Source organism: Anas platyrhynchos, chromosome 9, assembly GCF_047663525.1.
Source record: "Anas platyrhynchos isolate ZD024472 breed Pekin duck chromosome 9, IASCAAS_PekinDuck_T2T, whole genome shotgun sequence".
NCBI classification, from domain to species: Eukaryota; Metazoa; Chordata; class Aves; order Anseriformes; family Anatidae; genus Anas; species Anas platyrhynchos.
This window is the reverse complement of record NC_092595.1, coordinates 18,655,997-18,674,215: the sequence shown is the minus strand read 5'-3', so window position 1 is coordinate 18,674,215 and position 18,219 is coordinate 18,655,997. Positions and strand designations below refer to the sequence as shown.

The 18,219-nt window shown below is 36.5% G+C and overlaps 1 protein-coding gene across 7 annotated transcripts in view; it reads left to right on the top strand.

The window, feature by feature from the left end:
- The window catches only part of PIK3CB (phosphatidylinositol-4,5-bisphosphate 3-kinase catalytic subunit beta), a 104,778-nt gene extending 89,284 nt beyond the window's left edge, over positions 1–15,494 (top strand). For all 7 annotated transcript variants that reach the window (XM_013107801.5, XM_072042519.1, XM_027463985.3 and 4 more), the window contains 8 exons: positions 1,839–2,017; positions 2,507–2,616; positions 2,912–2,990; positions 9,824–9,991; positions 10,463–10,586; positions 11,623–11,768; positions 13,313–13,445; positions 13,962–15,494. In XM_013107801.5, the coding sequence (XP_012963255.2) occupies positions 1,839–2,017; positions 2,507–2,616; positions 2,912–2,990; positions 9,824–9,991; positions 10,463–10,586; positions 11,623–11,768; positions 13,313–13,445; positions 13,962–14,099 (1,077 nt within the window). In that variant the 3' untranslated portion in view covers positions 14,100–15,494. The remainder of the gene's footprint in view (positions 1–1,838; positions 2,018–2,506; positions 2,617–2,911; positions 2,991–9,823; positions 9,992–10,462; positions 10,587–11,622; positions 11,769–13,312; positions 13,446–13,961) is intronic.
- The last annotated feature ends 2,725 nt before the right edge of the window (positions 15,495–18,219 follow it).

The following is an 18,219-nucleotide window of genomic DNA, read 5'->3' as shown; positions in this document are numbered from 1 at the left end:
AATACAGATTTTCCATTTAAAAAAAAAAAAAAAAAAAGAGAGATTTACTTTTAAACAGACTAATAAGTTTATTGGCAGATCAATAATAGAGACTCACAAATCATGTTCTAAAGGCTGTAATGCAATTTTAGCAAGAAAATTTAGATTGCTAACATAAAATCCTTAAAAATTGTAGCTCTGGAATTAATGTATTTGCTACATCAAGGAAAAATAAGGACAGAAAAGGCAACTCAGTAAATGTTAGTCTGATGTTTGTTATTTCTAACAGTTTTGATATTGTCAATATTGAAAATGTACTTCAAGAAACAAACAGAACAGGCATGTACTGTTGTGCTCCTTATTTCTGCAGTTCACAGACCATTGAAAAGACCATCTCTTACATGAGTGCTTGTTAGTATTGTCAAAATCATAAAAAGATTAGGTGATGAAATGCTTAAGCAATAGACCTAAGGTCAGTAAAGTTTTTGTGCACTTCACAGGAAACAAATGTCAGTACAATCAAAGAAGGGGCAAAAAAATTTCCAACTGTGCAAACACGGAAGAAATTCAAAGTAGAAATACTTCAAAAAGTTCCTGTTTGTACAACACAGGTTCCATTTTGTTCCCTTGTCACTGATGTTTGTACAGCTCCTAGAATAGTGGAAAAGCAGAGCGCTTTTAGTTTTGACAGATGGCTGACCTGGCAGGTCTCCATTGCCTCAGTTTTATAATCAAACTCCATACAATTTCCACAGCATCCTGCTTAACAGGGTTCAGTCTGTCTGTAAAAGTGGTAAGTCTTGACTCAGCACCTTATAAGTTAGACTGAGGCTTCCTTGAATAGAAATAATCTTTTACAATTATTTAAATTGATGCAGTTTGCTAGAGAATATTGCAGCACGTTGCTGAGCATGTTAACTTATGGCTACCGTGAATTGTTGTATACTTCGTATTCTGCTAACAAGTTGCTTAGATGTAGATGCAGCGTAGAAACTATGTTCGTTGTATATGCTATGTAGGTTTGTTATCAAAGGGCTTTTATCTGTTAACGTTATGTATATTTACATTGCTAGTTTACTTGTTTTCTTACAAACTGTACTGGTAGAAAACTTTTAGAAAACTTTCTAAAACAGAAGAAGAAAAAAAAAAGCTAAACTATTCTTTACACATTCTAAAAGTAAATATTGCTTAGATGATGCATGCAGATTTGGAGCATCCTAACTGATCAGAGCATTCAACTTATGCCTGATTTCAGCAGGGTTTTAACGAACAAACTTTTGCAGAGCAGAGTCTTAAATATTGAGCATGTGTAGTTATGTATGTGACAAATGTCTGCAATTTGTGATGTGGCCATATGTTGTTTGCAACTAACTGGATGCATATAATGCAGCATCTTCATCCATTGCTTCAAGTAATGTTTGATTTTTGTAGAAGTATGAAACACTCAATTTCTGTTGACTTTAGTATTGATTGAGGCACCTATGCTATGCCTTATTTAATTTGTGATGGAAACTGAATTTTGAAGGAGGATTTTTTGTAAATTTGTCATACATTAAAATGTCACTGTGTTGGAGATACTAAGTCCTGCTTTAAAAAGTGACTTGAGGTTTCAGAGATTTCATCCCATCCATGTTTTTGTTACAGAAATGGTACTTCCAGGACATAAATAATTTCCAAAAGTCTATTGTCATTTGTTTCAGAAATGCCATCTTAATTTCTGATTATTATTTCCATTTTATAGAATGTTGTAAAATTGCTTTATATTTCAGGTAACTGCTTTTTGTTTTCATACACAATTTTATATTGTATTACATGCAAAGTCAAACCAGTAAGTTTTAAAGATAAAATATCACTTTCAGGTGGAAGCCCTTAATAAAATGAAGACTTTAAACAGCTTAATTAAGCTGAATGCCATGAAACAAAGCAAAGCAAAAGGAAAAGATGCAATGCACACGTGTTTGAAACAAAATGCTTACAGAGAAGCACTTTCTGACCTCCAGTCTCCTCTGAATCCTTCTGTTATACTTTCAGAACTACAGTAAGTTAAGAATGAGTGAATAAAGTTTCATTGTAGCTTTTGAGTGGGAACACTAAAGTAGAAACGCCTATGTGCTTGAACTTCCTTTGGCTGTATTGTTTAGCAGATATGCTGTCACAGGGAACGCTTTCTATAGTGAGAGAAGGTCTGCTGGCAATCTTCCCGAGGTTAAATAGCAGTAAAGTCTGAAGATTATTGTGATCCACAAGGAAACTTAATACTCTCTTAGTGAACGTATTACCATAGCTAAACATATTTAAATATAAGTCTAAAAGTGCCAGTTGTGGTGTTCAACATAGTTGATGTTTGACAGATTCATCCATAACTCCGTATGTGCTGATAGCATAGTAGCTGAATGAAAGCTGAGGTAATGTTTAAGTAATTCCAAACTGGAAATCTACATTTTCTGTTGTGTTTTTGAACAATGCTTAGTCCTGTTCAACTGAACTATTTTTAGTTGACTATAGCATTTGTTATATTTTCTTCTAGCGTTGAGAAGTGTAGATATATGGATTCTAAAATGAAGCCTCTATGGATAGTATACAACAATAAGATGTTTGGAGGAGATCTTGTAGGGATCATCTTTAAAAATGGTGATGGTAAGCAGTGCTGAGCACTTCTTTCTTTATTCTCACACTTGCACTTCAGCTTTGTTGCTCTGTATTGCCATAAATTAAACAGGGCTTACTATTGCATCAGCAAACAAATTAAGCATCTTTTTGACTAGTTTTCAATCTACAGATGTTATCAGTCGTAATGATACGGTTAATCCTGCTTTCACATTTAGGATTGAGGATTTTTAGATAGCTTTTTCTGAAAGCCTTATAAATATTAGATGGTTTATCTACAACACTCTTGAGAAACTGAAGTAGCAGTTTCAACCTTCCATTATAGATCTCCGGCAGGACATGTTGACACTCCAGATTTTGCGTTTGATGGACATACTTTGGAAAGAAGCTGGCCTGGATCTCCGGTAAGGATCTCTTAAGGGTTTGTTTATTTCAGTGGAGAGTCCACTCTTACCAGTAAAGCTTTCCTGTTCATATGCTTTCCCCTAAACATCTGGAATGATGCCAAAAGGTTTCATTTGTCATAGCCAAGGTGAGCAGGCTATAGAAGGCACTTACCTAACTGCATGGCTTCTCTTTGCAGTTTATTCCCCAGATGGCCCACATTACAAAATAATTTAGCCATGAAAAGAAATAATGTAAGAAGTGAAGTTAAGTATTGAGATTTTTACTTATTATCAAGCAGGATATTTGTCCTTGTGCACTGTATCTTTCACAGAGTATCTAAGTCGCCATGGTGATTATAAATTGCGCTCTCCGCAATGAAAATGAAAACATTTTACTGTGTCTATTAACTGTCATAGACTTTTCAGGTGTATGCAAAAATGGGAGTTCACTTTGTGATTTATGGGAATTACAGCTCTTAGGTTCTACTGCGCGTGTGTGAGTGAGGTACCAATGTAAAATGCAAATCTTCTGTCCAATGAAAAGATCTTTATGTGAAGGCTTTCTGTAATCTATCTGGTGTTTGAGCAGTACTGGTTAAAAGTTAGTCATTGAGGTTTGCATTTGGAATACACAGGCTTTTTTAGCAGGCAAAACACGCTTTAGAAATTAGTCAACTTTAGGCATTCTAACCTGAGAGTGGGGTAATAGGAGGTTAGGACTGTTTGTTATAAAAGTTTGCTATCTGGTTGAGAATTACCAGAGTTGTGGAATAGCCAAACAATCAACCTCCTCTTTTTTAACATTTTCTTATTTCTATTGGTCTTATTTCTTAATGATAAGTATGGTTTGTACAGTCATGGCCATAAATGAATACATTTCTGTCCAAGTATGTTTTTGTTTTATTTTTATTTTGCGATTTCCTACCAAATGTAACAGGTTTGTCTGTCTTCTACGTACTATATAGGATAGAAGATTGGGAACAGTCAATATGGATTTACCAGGGGTAAATTGTGCCTGACTAATCAGACTGCCTTCTGTGATAAAATGACTGAATTTGAGGAGATGTCCTTACCCTGACTTTAGCAATGCTTTTGAGTCTGTCTGCTGTGCTATTCTTGCCTCTGAGTTAGAGTGTTACGGTCTGGATGGGTGGGCAACTACATACTCCGCCTGAAGGCTGAAAACAAATAAGTGGTTGCTGGAGTCTAAACACTTTAATATTCTTAGCCTTGTCAATAGCCTGTGGTGAAAATCTTGTTATTTCTAGGTAAGAAAAAGTATTTCCATCTGTTTTATGCTTGCTACCTGCTATTCCCAATTACTGCATATTTTCGGTTGTATTTTTGAATTCTATAAATAACAGGTGATCATTCATGTGTAAGACAAGATTCTGTAGTAAGATGAGGCTGGCAGGAAAGGTGATATATTTAGAGCCACTGCTATATTGGGAAAAAATACAACTCTGCAGCTTCCTCAAAATTTGTACTTCAAAATGTATTTTTGATGCCATTGCAATGATGTAGTTCTAATATTATAAAAATCAGTGGAGAATAAACATGGTGTCCTAGTGTATTTAGTACTAAAGAGGTTTTTATGAAGTTGAAGTCAATAATAATTTGTGTTAAAGCTTCCATTCCTGCTTGCAGGCATTGTAAACACCTTTAACATAGGTTCTGAAGTCTCACTTAGCATTCTTCTATTGTTAAAACACCATTTGGATGTCAGAAAACATTTTTCAGACCAGGAATATCTTTGAATCTTGAAGTCTTATCCAAAGCAGCTTTCTTACCTTCATATACTTGATAGGATAAGCTTGTCTTCTTTATAGGAATACTATTCCGAAGAGTATGAGGCATTGTTCAACATTATAATACTTCCCTCCAGTCTGAGGGAAGCTTTTCCAGCCAATCTATGCACCAGATTTAGTTAAGGTACTTGTCAAATTCTAACTTCTTGATAGAAAAATAGTTCTAATGAAGATAGGTTCGTATCAGATTCATATTTTATTACAAACTGTTTGGACACCATAAGGTCAATTTTGTATGCCTATGAGATAGCTGAAATCATTTATATTAATTGTAATTGTAACTGTTTTTTATAAGGCTAGAAATACTTAAATATCATTTGAAATACTTCATTTGGATTTTTTCATCTCATTTTTTCAAATTTTGTTGTTCAAGCGTTACGTGCTTCACAAAGCACGTAATAGCAGCCCACAGATAATCTCTTAACCTTTCAGGAAAATGTGCTACTTGCAGAAATATTCTTTAGAGTGAAGTATGGGATAAAATAGGAAAGTGAATTAAAGATTGTTTCTGGAAGTGCATGTTTGCTATGAGGTAGCTGAGTGTGTTTTAAGTTGAACACTGATTTGAGGAAACTAGATAATTTATATCATTATAAATAGACTGTGAGGAGACTGATCCAGCATTTAGGGGCAAGGACAACCTCTGGCAGCTGTGGAATCCCAGATGAGGCATAGTTCAGTTGCTGCCTTCCCAGAAGCTTAGTTTGTGGTTCCAGCCAGGGCCACACACTGTGCCTAGCAAACAGGAATAGTGATTGGGAGTCATCAAATGTGCTTTTCCTGACTAATGCATTTTTTTTAAAACTCAACAAAGGGAAACCAAAATGTGGCTCTGATTTTTCTTAAAACTCTCATAAGAAGAAAAATGTAGAAAGGGGAAATAGTGAGAATGGCAGTTCTATAATTGGCCTCTTCCATTTATTTACATAACTGTGAGCATCTTCCTTCCATTCATCCTTTCTTAGTTCTGATTATAAAATAAAATCCTGGCATTGAGGTAGGGCTATAGTTTTACATCTTACAAAGATTTTAATGAGGCAGCTGTCAAGGAGAGGTTCAGAAATGGCATTAACTGGCAACAGAATTGGGCAAAACAGCCCTCTGACCACCTGGAGGATGACAGTGCAGCTAAGTTATGACTTTGGTCTCTAATCTATGTTTGCAGTTTACATACTTATTAAGAAGAGATGAGTCCAAAATCTATGAATCAGCAGCAGTAGTAATGAGTTTTGTTGCCCTGTTCATGAGTCAGGACTTTTGGATGACCTCTCGTTGCTTGGGTTAAGAGACATCTCTATCAAGTGAAAAAGTAGTGTCAAATATTTATGATTTCCTGAAAGATCTGACTTCATACATCAGTGCCAATGAGTGGAGTCTTTTCTTCTTGCTCTTTATCATCCTTTGAGGTTTACATTTCCCTGATGCTGTTGCTTCCCTTTTTCCTTTTGTGGATGCATAATGGATTTTGTACTTTTCAGCTTTCTTCCACTACAGAATGCTTGATAACTCCATTCAAGCAAAAGCAGGGCTTCTAACTTGTTTTACAAATGTAAGTGCAGAAACACTGGCTGCTTGCATCTGTCTTCTTCGAGAAGTTACTCCCAGTCAAGAATATCTTGTCACAGCAGATCTTATAGCTTCTCTGAAGCAGGGATCAAATGGCAGCCAATATGCTGCCATTGAGGGATTCGGGGTAGGATCACTTTCCTTATAATTGTACTGCAATTCCCAATCACTTACTCATTAGTAATTTAATATGAAATCTTAGCCCAGTCTGTGTGTGCTACTAGAAGTGTAAAGCAAGCACAAAATTCCCAGTGGGATTTCTCAGCTCTGGAGAGGGGCACCAAATATATGTGGGTTTTGAGATCTGCAAAGGTGAAGGAGAATGATTTTGGTTTTGTTTGCTTGATTTTAACTGTCAACTAATTTGTCTCATGGGTAAAGTTCACATATGGTACGTTCTGTTGTTTAGGTTCCTGTGTATGCATTCTCACTAAATATTGGAACAAGACCAGGGTTTGTATCAGAAAAGGAAATTTGTGTGTGTGCAGCAGGATGCAACAGTGTTCTCCAGTAGGTCCTTCATCCTGGGCTGTCACTGGATGGACTGTGGAGTGCAGAGCTGAAGAAAACTTCAGGTGCAAATTGCATCTGCTCCTGAGTATAGACCCAACCGTTAGACAGCAAAGGCCATCAGCAATGATGAACACTACTCTCATTTGGAGAAGGCTGACTCAGAGTTCAGTTCACCTTAGGCATTAGTCAGTCAAGTACCAGAGTAATTGGGGGGGGGGGGAATAAATTATAAACAAACTATAATATAATAATATAAATTACTAATTCTAATACTAAATTCTAATATAAATTAAAAACAAAAACCTTACAAACTAATTTCTTAGGCAAACTATTTCAACTGACGTTAGCAAGGTATGTGCTACTAAACTTCCTCGGTTCTTTCTGTAGTTTCTCTACCTGTTTCTTGTACTCTAAGTATAGGCAGTTAGGGAACAAATTTACTCACTTAAACAATGTTTATATTGAGGTTGCAGCTGCAGAGTGACAGAAGGAGACTTTCAGAGGTTCAACCCCCTGAAAAGTTAAAACTATAGCTGTTATTTGTGCTTCAAAAATAAGTCTGAAGTCATGCATGTGGGCATAATCATAGCAGATGACATAAACATTCCTCATAAAAATAATAGAAAGTTAACTATTACAAATACCTGTCACTGCAGAGGAGCAGAACGTCTGTCTTCCTGGCATGCCAGGGGGTCTGCAGTGTGCAGCTTTGAGAGCAGACCTTGCACCAAAAGGTGTTGCTGTTGCTTTACCTGTATTGCAGCGTTGAAATTGTGCTAAGGGAGAAGTTAGGATTTTCTGTTGCTTTTCTAAGTCTGAGGAATTTAATCGTTGTTGAGTGATCTTTACTGTGGTGAATTGTCATAAAAGTATTCAGTACCTAGATACTTCTTGGGCAGACAGAGGGAGTTCTCCCAACAACTTTTTCATTTCATTGCCTGTCTGTAATGAGTTCTTGTTTTCACTGCCTTGATTTGTGTGAAGTCTGATATTAAGTGGTTTTGTGCAAGTGAAATCAGAGTTCACAAAAGCTTTGAAAAATATATTTGTTACAAGTTTAAAGTGTGTCAATGTCTTGAAACTGCTGCACACGAAGTTCCAGAGAAGGTGTTGATCAAGTCCCAGAACTTGGGGTTGTATTTAGAAATAATTAAATTCTTGAAATAAAGAAGAGTATTAAAGCATCTTTTCCTGTCCATTTATGGTGCTTGACAAAAAATGAAGCGGAGAAAGAAAATTATCCTATCTATCAATCCAGAATCACTGTATTGATCTGTCAGTGGTCTTTATACGACATTAAAAAGTAGGGCGCGTATCCTGCTGACAGATGTCAAAGTCAGAAAGACCAGGATGAGATGGAAAGGACCCAGAGGATTTGTCCCTAAGTTGACTCCTGTCAAAGTGTCTCTCTGACAAGGATGTTTTTTCCTCCAGTTGTAAGCATACAGTCCTCAAGGGGCCGAAGGCTTTCATCATTGTTTGCTTTTGAAGGGGAAGTTGTTGGACGGGTGCCCAGTTAAGCTGCAAGTAGGGTGGGTTGAAATGCCGTGGAAGAGGGCCAGCGTGCACTTTAACCTGGCAATACTTGGCTTACGTTTGTCGTGTCGTGATAAGGATGGGCAGTGCTTCCTCGTGTCCTGAGTGCTGGCGTTCCGTAATTGCACTCGCCCTGCTGTTCGCTGGGAGAACCCTTCAGCACAGAAACTTGGGGTTTTTAATTGGGAAATATATCAGAATACTAAAGGAAAGAAGGTTCCAAATCTGCACTTCTTTTTTGTTGGTGGTTTGAAGTTAGCTGTCTTCTAAAAACCCTGTTGAATTTGTTTTTCTGTTTGCTTTGTTGCCAGTGGAAAAGAATCCCCAGCTCTAGGGCTCTTACTGCTTATACCCCTTCAGCTGTGTTTTCACAATTAAATTTTCTGGAATTTTATTTATTTTTCTTCTGTGGCAGGGGATAGTAGGCTGTCTCAGTGAAGAGATGTGCTTCTTCTCTGAAGCAATCAAACATAATACCTGTTTTGTGTATAAATACAGATGAGAATAGCTCCTCTAGCAGTGCCTTCTGTCTATACACACATGCAAATTTAATGTCCTGCAAATCTTTATAGTGCTACTCTATAGTTGCGTACTGCAATTAGATTTTGCATAGGTATCTGTTTTTTTAAATATGTGGATCTGTGTCCAGAGTTGAGAGAATATTCCTGACCCAAGATGCCTAAAATGAAAGTAGACACCTCTATTTGTGGTGCAGTGCTTTTGAAGAAAGCAAATGTGATGGTTTTACTCCTCAGAAACAAACAAAAAGCTTTGGAAAAATGCACTTACCTGTTTAGACACGTCCACTTGATTCAAATGGTTATGTATGTCTTTAATGCAACAATATTGTTGTAGAGTTTTTTATTAGAGATAGTGTATAAATGCACAGGAATATTGTTATGTATCAGGTGAATCAAAAGATGTATTCCTGTTTTTCATTAGCTTTCTAGACTTTAAAATTAGCGATACCAGGAAAATAGTATGTTGTGCATATATTTTCAAAAGTGTTTTTTAGCATTTTAAGTTGAGTTAGGAAGAATAGGGCAAAAGGATAAGACCCTGGTTTCCATTTACACAATTTAGAATAAACTTGAGTGTAACAGCTGTTCGTTTAGCTCGGAAATTAAATGCAAATAAAGGGCTCCCTCTATGGTTTCTCCTATAAAATTACAAGTAACTATGTTCTTCAGTAAAATGGAAAAATAAGGGTTGCTCATAATTTCTTTTTCTAGATATATATATGCAGTAGGAAAAATAAATGTTTTAAATTAATTGCTGATGTTTTAACTTTACAAGTAATATCTGTATATTAACTTCTAGAGTTTAATGTTCAAGTTAAGTGAATGTTCAACCCTCTGAAAGTATCTATATACTAATGAAGCGTTCTTACTATTTTTGTTTTTAACATTAATCTTCATTTTGTTTCAGGATATTGCCCTATGGCTGTTTAGCAACTGGAGATCACTCTGGCCTTATTGAGGCTGTTTCTAGTTCAGAAACCATTGCTGATATTCAGTTAAATAGTAGCAACGTTGCTGCTGCTGCTGCCTTCAACAAAGATGCTCTCTTAAACTGGCTGAAGGAATACAATTTAGGGTAATTTCTGTAAATATTTTCTCTAAGTGTTTCTATAAGCTATAGGTGTTAAGGAATGTGTGTTTATTCTGTCAGGTATGCTTTTTTTTTTTTTTTTTTTTTTTTAAGTATATCAAACTCTGACTCAGATTCAGGTTGCCCTTGGAGTTCAAAGAGTGGTCCAGACGTAATTCTGATATTTGAAGCATTCTGGTTTCATATTGTTGAATAAGTTATTCTAGACTAGGCCAAACAAACAAAAACCCCAAGAAAACGACACGGGTCTTAAATCTTGGTGCCATTGCCTTTCACAGTATTTGGATTTCTCTCATTCTCCATAGCTGCTTGTGGCTGTGCAGCCCCTCTCTACAGTATTCTCTCTTCAAATTCAATATTTTCTCACAATTCAATATTTTCTCACATCCTTTTTGATGTTAAGGCATGACATGAATTACTAGTAGAATGCACTAATATTTGTTTTGGTGTTTTTAGAGATGACTTGGATCGAGCCATTGAAGAATTCACTCTGTCTTGTGCTGGCTACTGTGTAGCTACTTACGTGTTGGGGATTGGTGACAGACACAGTGACAATATCATGGTCAGAAAAAATGGCCAGGTAAAAATCCTTTTTGTAGGCAGAATAACAACAGCATCTCCTTTGTACAAGGGTTACCTTGAAAACTCTGATTTCTTTAGTGTCTCAGTAGAATTATGTCTAAAAGCTGTTGGATTTCTTTCATTTACTGAGCATTGAGGAGAGCTTTAAAGAAAGGTTTAAATGTAAGACTAGTTGAAGGAACAACCAATGCCTGTTTAGTAAGCTATTTGTCTGTGAGACTGTTCTGTAGAAATTTTTCAGAGCCTCTGAAAGGCCTGTTAATGGTTCAGATTCACTGAATAAAAGTCCTCTCAGAATATCCTGCAGAAGACCATCCTTAAATACACAAATTACAGTTCCAAGCAATGTATTTCTCCTGAAGTTAGTCTCTACAGCCTACTGCTGCAGAAATTTTCAATATGCAGCTGAGTGCCAGTATTACTCTTTGGCTATAAACCTCAAAACCTAGAAACTAGGTAAAATAAAAATGCATTTGCTTGCTGAATTGTTACTTTCTACTCTTTTTTTTTTTTTTTTTTTTCTGCCTAGAAAACACTGGAAATGGTTATAAAAGTGAGAATTTTATAGATGTTTGCAGTATTCTTTTAAGTCTTTACCTAGTAGAAGAAAGCTGAAATGCCCTTATCGTTGATTATGAAATGGGGAAACTGTCACATGTTCCTTCGGGTTAATATAAATTCTGCTAGCTTTGCTTCTGCCTGTAGGAAGCCCTTGGATACAATGATCGCTGGGCTAATTTTTCTGATATTACCAGTAAGATGTCAGAAGCCTGAAACTGAGTTAGTCTTTTCCATGTTAACTTGTAGCAGTGGTTGCTCATAAAAGTGTTGATATCACTGACTTTTAAAATAAATCTTGAAACACTGTAAAACTAAACACCCCAAAAGTGTTGCAGCCATGGGCTATGGAGAATAATAACATCATGAGGTAACTGTTCTTGATACCAGCATCCTGCAGAGGTATTAGAAAAATGAAATTGTTCATTGGAGAAGTTATTCACTTCTATGTTTTTTGTTTTGTGTTCTGTTTTTAGCTCTTTCACATAGATTTTGGGCATATTCTTGGGAACTTCAAATCCAAGTTTGGAATTAAAAGGGAACGGGTACCTTTCATACTCACCTATGATTTCATTCATGTTATACAACAAGGAAAAACAGGGAACACTGAAAAATTTGGTCGGTGAGTATTATTTTGATCTCTTCCTTTTGTAACTGAGATGATCTCCACTGATAATATATACAGCACAGCAAGAACCTCTGGGGACTTTGTTTTGCTAATTTTCCCGTGTAACTGTGTCAACGCATTTATGTTACAATCTACTTCTCTACTTAAACTGGAATATGTATAAAGATTACTTTGTACATCAGAAACTGCGGTTTTGCAGTGGAAAGGTACAGTCCCTTTTTGTCTTCAGTAGATGATGCAGGAGATAGCAGCTTCTGCTGTGCTTGTTTTGTTGTTGTTTCTGTTTGTTTATTTCCCACTCTTAAACCTTCAGCAGCATTAGGCACCAGGGAGGGACTCCACAGACTATTTTTCAAGCAAGATGAAGCACTGTTCTTAAAGGACAAACTCCCTTTTCCGCTTTCTGTCCATCAATGTGCATTCAGTGTGCTAGTCCATCTTGGGTTAGAGACCTACAATTGAAAACAAAGGCATGTGATGATGAAAAACTACACTCCTAGATCCCACTTGTTAAGGCAGATTTTTCTTTTTCCTTTCTGTGTCACTCCCACCAACTGATGGGACAGTCATTCTGGATGTTTTGCTCTCACTTTGCTATCAGTCTTCACAGAAGGAATTGACTGTCAGAGAAATTAAATTAAGCATTTAGATATGGATTGAGAAATATAATGGCTACTTCTGGAAGAAGAAGCTATGCATACATTTGTAATGGTGTGTCTAGGATGAATGGGGAAAAAACTGCAATTGAACCATTTTTCTCCTGGAGAGTGAGCAAATCAACCCATAGCTCCATTTCTAAAAGCATACAGTAAAGGCTATTAGGTGACTGTGCTACTGCAAGACCTACAGAATATGGTGTACTTTAAATGGCAGGAGGATTCCACTTTCGCCTGAAAATTGCTGCAGAAGAGAATTTTTCTTTGAAGTGTAATTCCTTAGTCTGAAGGGGTCTTCCAGTTTCCTGTGGAAATTTACAGATCAGACAGTGGGCAGAATACAGTGACCCATCTAGGGATACTGAGCAAGTTCTCAACTGTCTGTATGACAGTTCTTGATGCCAAATGTGGCAGTCAGTTCAATTTTGACCATGGTAGCAGGAAGGAATTACTTTACAGGGATAGGCTGGATTGGCAGGAGCTACTATAGAGCCTTTGACTTTCCACCATAGGTCCACTACATATCATCACCAGGGCATTTCACCTACCAAATTATCAGGGAGGTAGAATGCTGGCATTACCTTTGGCTTTTTTTTTTGCTCTTTCTGAAGAACTCTGCTTATTGTGAAGCTTTTGGACTTTTGTACAAATGTTTTAAGGACTTTTTAGACAGGTATGTGATATTTTGTAGGAATGCATTGGAGGTTCTCTAGACATCTCTGTACTTTTTCCTGTAAATGTCGATTGTCCTTTCTACTACCATGTTCCTAGAATGTATATTTTAGTCCAGATAACAGTTTTTGGAAATGATTACATATTTGTCAACTGTGTAGGTTCTCATGTGTTGTGTTGATGGCATGTGTTTTGTGGTTGCATATAAAGGTTCCGCCAGTATTGTGAAGAAGCATACTTGATTCTACGAAAGCATGGAAATCTATTTATAACACTCTTTGCACTGATGTTAACTGCAGGGCTTCCAGAGCTAACCTCTGTCAAGGACATCCAGTATCTCAAGGTAAAAATAAGATTTATAGCTTACCAGGACCTAACGTTTTTCCAGTATATGAATTTTGATTCAAAGATGAATAAATTTTAATTGGTTTCCATTTCCCTCAAGATTCCCATAGAGTTCTCAAAGTATTATTTTTCAGCTCTGTAGAACAAAGTCTGTGTGTTGTCCTCTGAGTCAAAGGAAACAGTGAATATATGTTCCTCTCAGCCATTCTATGATGAATTCTGCATCCCTGCATCTTACATGTAGTCAGTTCACGGGTGTTTTGCCTCGTGGCTCAACGCACAAGCATAGACCTGTTAAGGTGAAACTTGCTTAATTATTTTTTAGTTTTACCTTTAAACCAAGAAAATGTCGTTGATGCATTGTTAAATGAATAATAGATGCAAAAGTGTCAAAATATAAAAAAGCAGAATGTGGATTGCGTTAAGAGGTGAAGGAGGATCTAACTATGGTTTTAAAATTTCTAACAAGACTTTTTTTTTTCATGTGTGTTTTTGTCTTGTTTTACTATCTTAGGACTCTCTTGCCTTAGGGAAGAGTGAGGAAGAGGCACTAAAGCAATTTAAGCAAAAATTTGATGAAGCACTCCGGGAAAGTTGGACTACTAAAGTGAACTGGATGGCTCACACTGTTCGGAAAGATTACAGATCCTAGAAGATTTCTGGATTTGCACTAAGCTGAATGTTACCTTGATAAGTGTTTTTGAATGGGATCTGTAGTATGGACCACCAAAACTTTATTTAAATAAGAAAGGAAACAAGGCAACAACAAAAAGAAATGGGCTGAAATAATTTCTGATTCTTTTGCACTCTGCTTCTGAATGCTTGATCCCAAGACTGTCTCTACAAATAGTGAACAACATGGATAATCAGTTCCTGCTGACTTTGCACGCTGAGAGCTACTAGGCATTTTTAAATATTCTTTGGTACTTTATGGAGATGTAAATATTTGTTTGATATGTTAGGGTAATGTACTCTAACACACTTAGGAGGTTTGAAGACCTCTGACAGAACTGTTTTTTGTTTTAAAATCAGGACTTGAAGAGTAAATTTTTGTTGATATTCTAATCTAGCTAAAAATGACCGTGTGTATATTTTTCATATGAATTCTGCCATAGTGGCACAGATGCATTAATTCTACTGTAAATAGCAACCACGGTATCATTGTACTACAGGGAGCTGCTTAATGTCTTATACTGCTGCCAAAAGAGTAGACAGGCATTTGTAATACGGGGGGAGGAGGAGGTGATAAAAGGGGAGACACCTCTGAAAATGGTGCAGCATCCAAATGTTCAGGGTTGCACAGTTTTCTTCCCCTGACATAATACACACAAAAGAAGTCCTTCAGTAAGAGAAGGCTGGGCCAATTCCAGACATGTCTGAAAATCCCCCCTTGATAATGGTCTCCCATTCAGCCCATAGGGCTTTGTTTTCAGCTCTTTAGGAGATGAATTTATTTTGGGTTCAACAAGAAATTCCTTACAGCCATACATAGAAATTCTTATCCTCAGATTAGGTGTGCCATGCAAATGTACTGACTTATAAACATGTATGGAAAATTTTCATTAAATATGGTACAGTGAATTTTAGAGCATACATACCAAAAACCACAATGCTTTGGAAAGCAAGTGTTTATGAAAAAAGATCATTCCATAAAACACCAATGAGAAGTCATTAATCTTTCTGTATTTATTAAAAGCTTGCAGTAATGTTGCTTTACCGAGATACCTGTGTTGAAGATGGTTACTGAAGAAACTGGATTTGTTTTAATTTATTTAGTGAGGTACCAGGCTTTTAGGTGCTTAAATGGAGAGCAAATTTGTTACGTGCAATAGGAACTGCTGGTTAAAAGATGTAACATACTGTTTCTGAACATCAGCAAGATAGACTTTAACTACTGCTTGTTCTCCAAAGAACACTGGTAGCTCTCAATTCTTGTTGACATTTGAAAGAGAATTAAACATATATGTTTACTTTTTGACTAAACGGTTGTTTTGCATAGAAATGTTGTTTTATGTAGGAATTTAATTAAAGGTGGTTTTACTTTGTTGAGAGTGGTTATTTTGTTTTGGTTTTGGATTGTTTGGGTTTTTTGGTCCTAACTGGAGAGCCAGGATAGCATTTTATATACTGGTTTTATTCTCATTCTCTTGCCTGCACTCTTGGGGCTAGTCTGTATAAAATGACCTCAGCTTCTAGAATATTGTAAAAGTAACAAATTCTTTTTTGTTATCATCATATTGTAGTGATGTAATAGTATTTTAGTATTTAAGGAATGCCATGTCGTGTCCCCCCCCCCCCTTTTTTTTTTTTTTGTAGAAGCAGATGGGATGAAGGGTTAAAAAGAAATGATTCTGAATTTGACAACTCTGAAAGAAGTCGTTTTATCCTCATACAAATTTACATGCTGTGAATTAGCTAAGTAATAATTCCTACACGTGTTATATTTGTCTGTGAGCTGGAGTACTCAAACATCTCTGGGATGTCTTGTTCAGGGAGACACAGCCTTTCCCAGAAGCTGAGATAGAGTTGGCCAGTTCATCTTGACTGGCCATTGCAAGGTGTGTGATAGGAGGGTGCATGGTCCCTTGCTTGCACCTATCATGAAGAAGGCAAGCAAGCTCCATGTTCTACCACAGGCTTCTTGTGAGACTTAGAATGAGTCAGTCTAGCCTGTGCCTTACGCTCCCATCTGTAAAAACGGAGGAAGTAGCAGTGACCTCCAGATGCAGGAAAGTCTTCCCAGTTAACACGGGATATTGTGAGGTATAAAGATAAACATCTTCAAAAAATCATGACATTTTTTCTATGTGACTTTAATGCAGGTTATAAATGTACTTGAGATGGGCAATGTCATTTGTTGCCCATTTTCTTTGAAATAGCTTGTGTTTAGAGACGATTATAAAATACTACCTCTGTTCAGTATTTGTATTGGTTAATAGCCTTCAAGTAGGATTTTTAAAAAACTTGCATTTGGTTCTCTTTAAATCACTACGCTTACTCTTGACAATTTATTAGCAAGAGGGGGAAAAATGTTAGAGGCGTGTTATACAGTGTGTTTTCATGTTTGGCAGCAAAAGAAAATGATGTATTTTCCTCATGTAAACTGGACTTATTTGGTCTTCAGATTGCTGAGAGGGTAGCATGCCTCACGAGAATGGTCTTCCAGATAGACTTTTCAGGGAGGAGCCTTACGTTAAGCAGTGCTTATAAGGTAACCAAAGTTAACTTTGTGACCCTTTCATGGTAATTTTAAGTGTGGTGCCGGTCTACTGAATTATGTTAGTAACAAATTACCATTTTCCCTGGGTTTCCATAATCTATGCTATTTTGTGGCATAGAGATCTTGGTTCAAAAGAAAACAAAAACAACAAACAGAACTACTGTGCAAAAGTACCAGGAGAGACTGTCCCTTCTGCTTTTCTTCATCCATGAGGAGAAATCTGGGAATTTTTTGATATCAATAACCATTTCTGTACCTACCTGCCAAGGATGTATTTTTTGCACCTGTAGAAAAACTAATCATAAGTTGTGAGTTTGGGTATACAACACTTCCAGTTCAGATGGTCCCATGTTATGTTAATTGCTTTTCTCCAAGTCTACTTCTAATCTGATCTGCACGTTTCCAGTGGGAAAATGACTCTTTTTAAACCAATCCTGCTTCTGGAGTCCTTCATTGTTTCTCCCAGGGGAAACATACCTAGACACTGCTTTTAAAAACAACTGAAACTGTGTGTATGCAACATGTATATTCTATGTCGTGTATATATACAATATATGCAATGTATATGTTGTATATATTCCATTTCTCTTTTGCATGATTAATTGGTGGGTCTTGCTTTCCTTACTTCGTATTATTTTATTTGTGACTAATGGTGACAAACGCTGCTTTTACAAGCCAGCTTCTCCTATATTTGCTCTCTAAGGAAAAAGCTTCCATGGATTTGCCTCTCACCAGTGGAGTTGCTTCCTTTCTCCTTTATGCTTGTTTCAGTTTTAATTGACGGTGGTGTGTTGATTGTTAAATCATTCACATTCTAGTGAATGTCTTTGACAGAGCCTGTTCATATGTTTAATATAATAGAGTCCAATATTCCTCTTTAATTTCCTAGAGCTATTGAAATGAGATAATTAAATGTTACGGGCTCTTAATAATTAATATGTCAGGCTAAGATCACAGCTTTATTTCTTAGGAATTATTTCAAGCCTAAATCTTCTAAGTATGTAATCAGTATTTCTATTACTATTTTTTCACAATATATTGTATTGATATAATTAGGAGTTTCATCTGGCTTTAAAATCTAAAACTGAAATCCTGTGCTCACATAATGCATTTTAGCATTTAAAAATCATTTAATTGTTTTAAAAATCTTTCTTTCTGTTATAATACTGCTGAGAGATGAGGGAGTAGAGCTGTCATGATAGAAAGCAAACTTTACTGGGTGCTGCTATACGAGATGGCAATGCTGCATTGCTTTTGGACCAAAATTTAGATAAGACATTCTTCTGTAGACAAATGTGCCTTATTCTGGCCCGGCTCCCTAGATAAGAGCCAGACTAAGCTCAAGGTAGCGGTGGTTTTATTGCCTGACCACAATACCGCACCGACTACTCTACTATTTGCAGGGCAAAACTTTTTTGTTTGAGGCACATCTGTTTGCTACTGATTTCTGCTGGCTATAGTCTGGGTGTAAGGTTAGTAGTGAAATTACTTCTGTAGTTGGAATATCTTTGCAAATCAGTTGTGGTAAAATTGTAATAGACAAAATCTCACA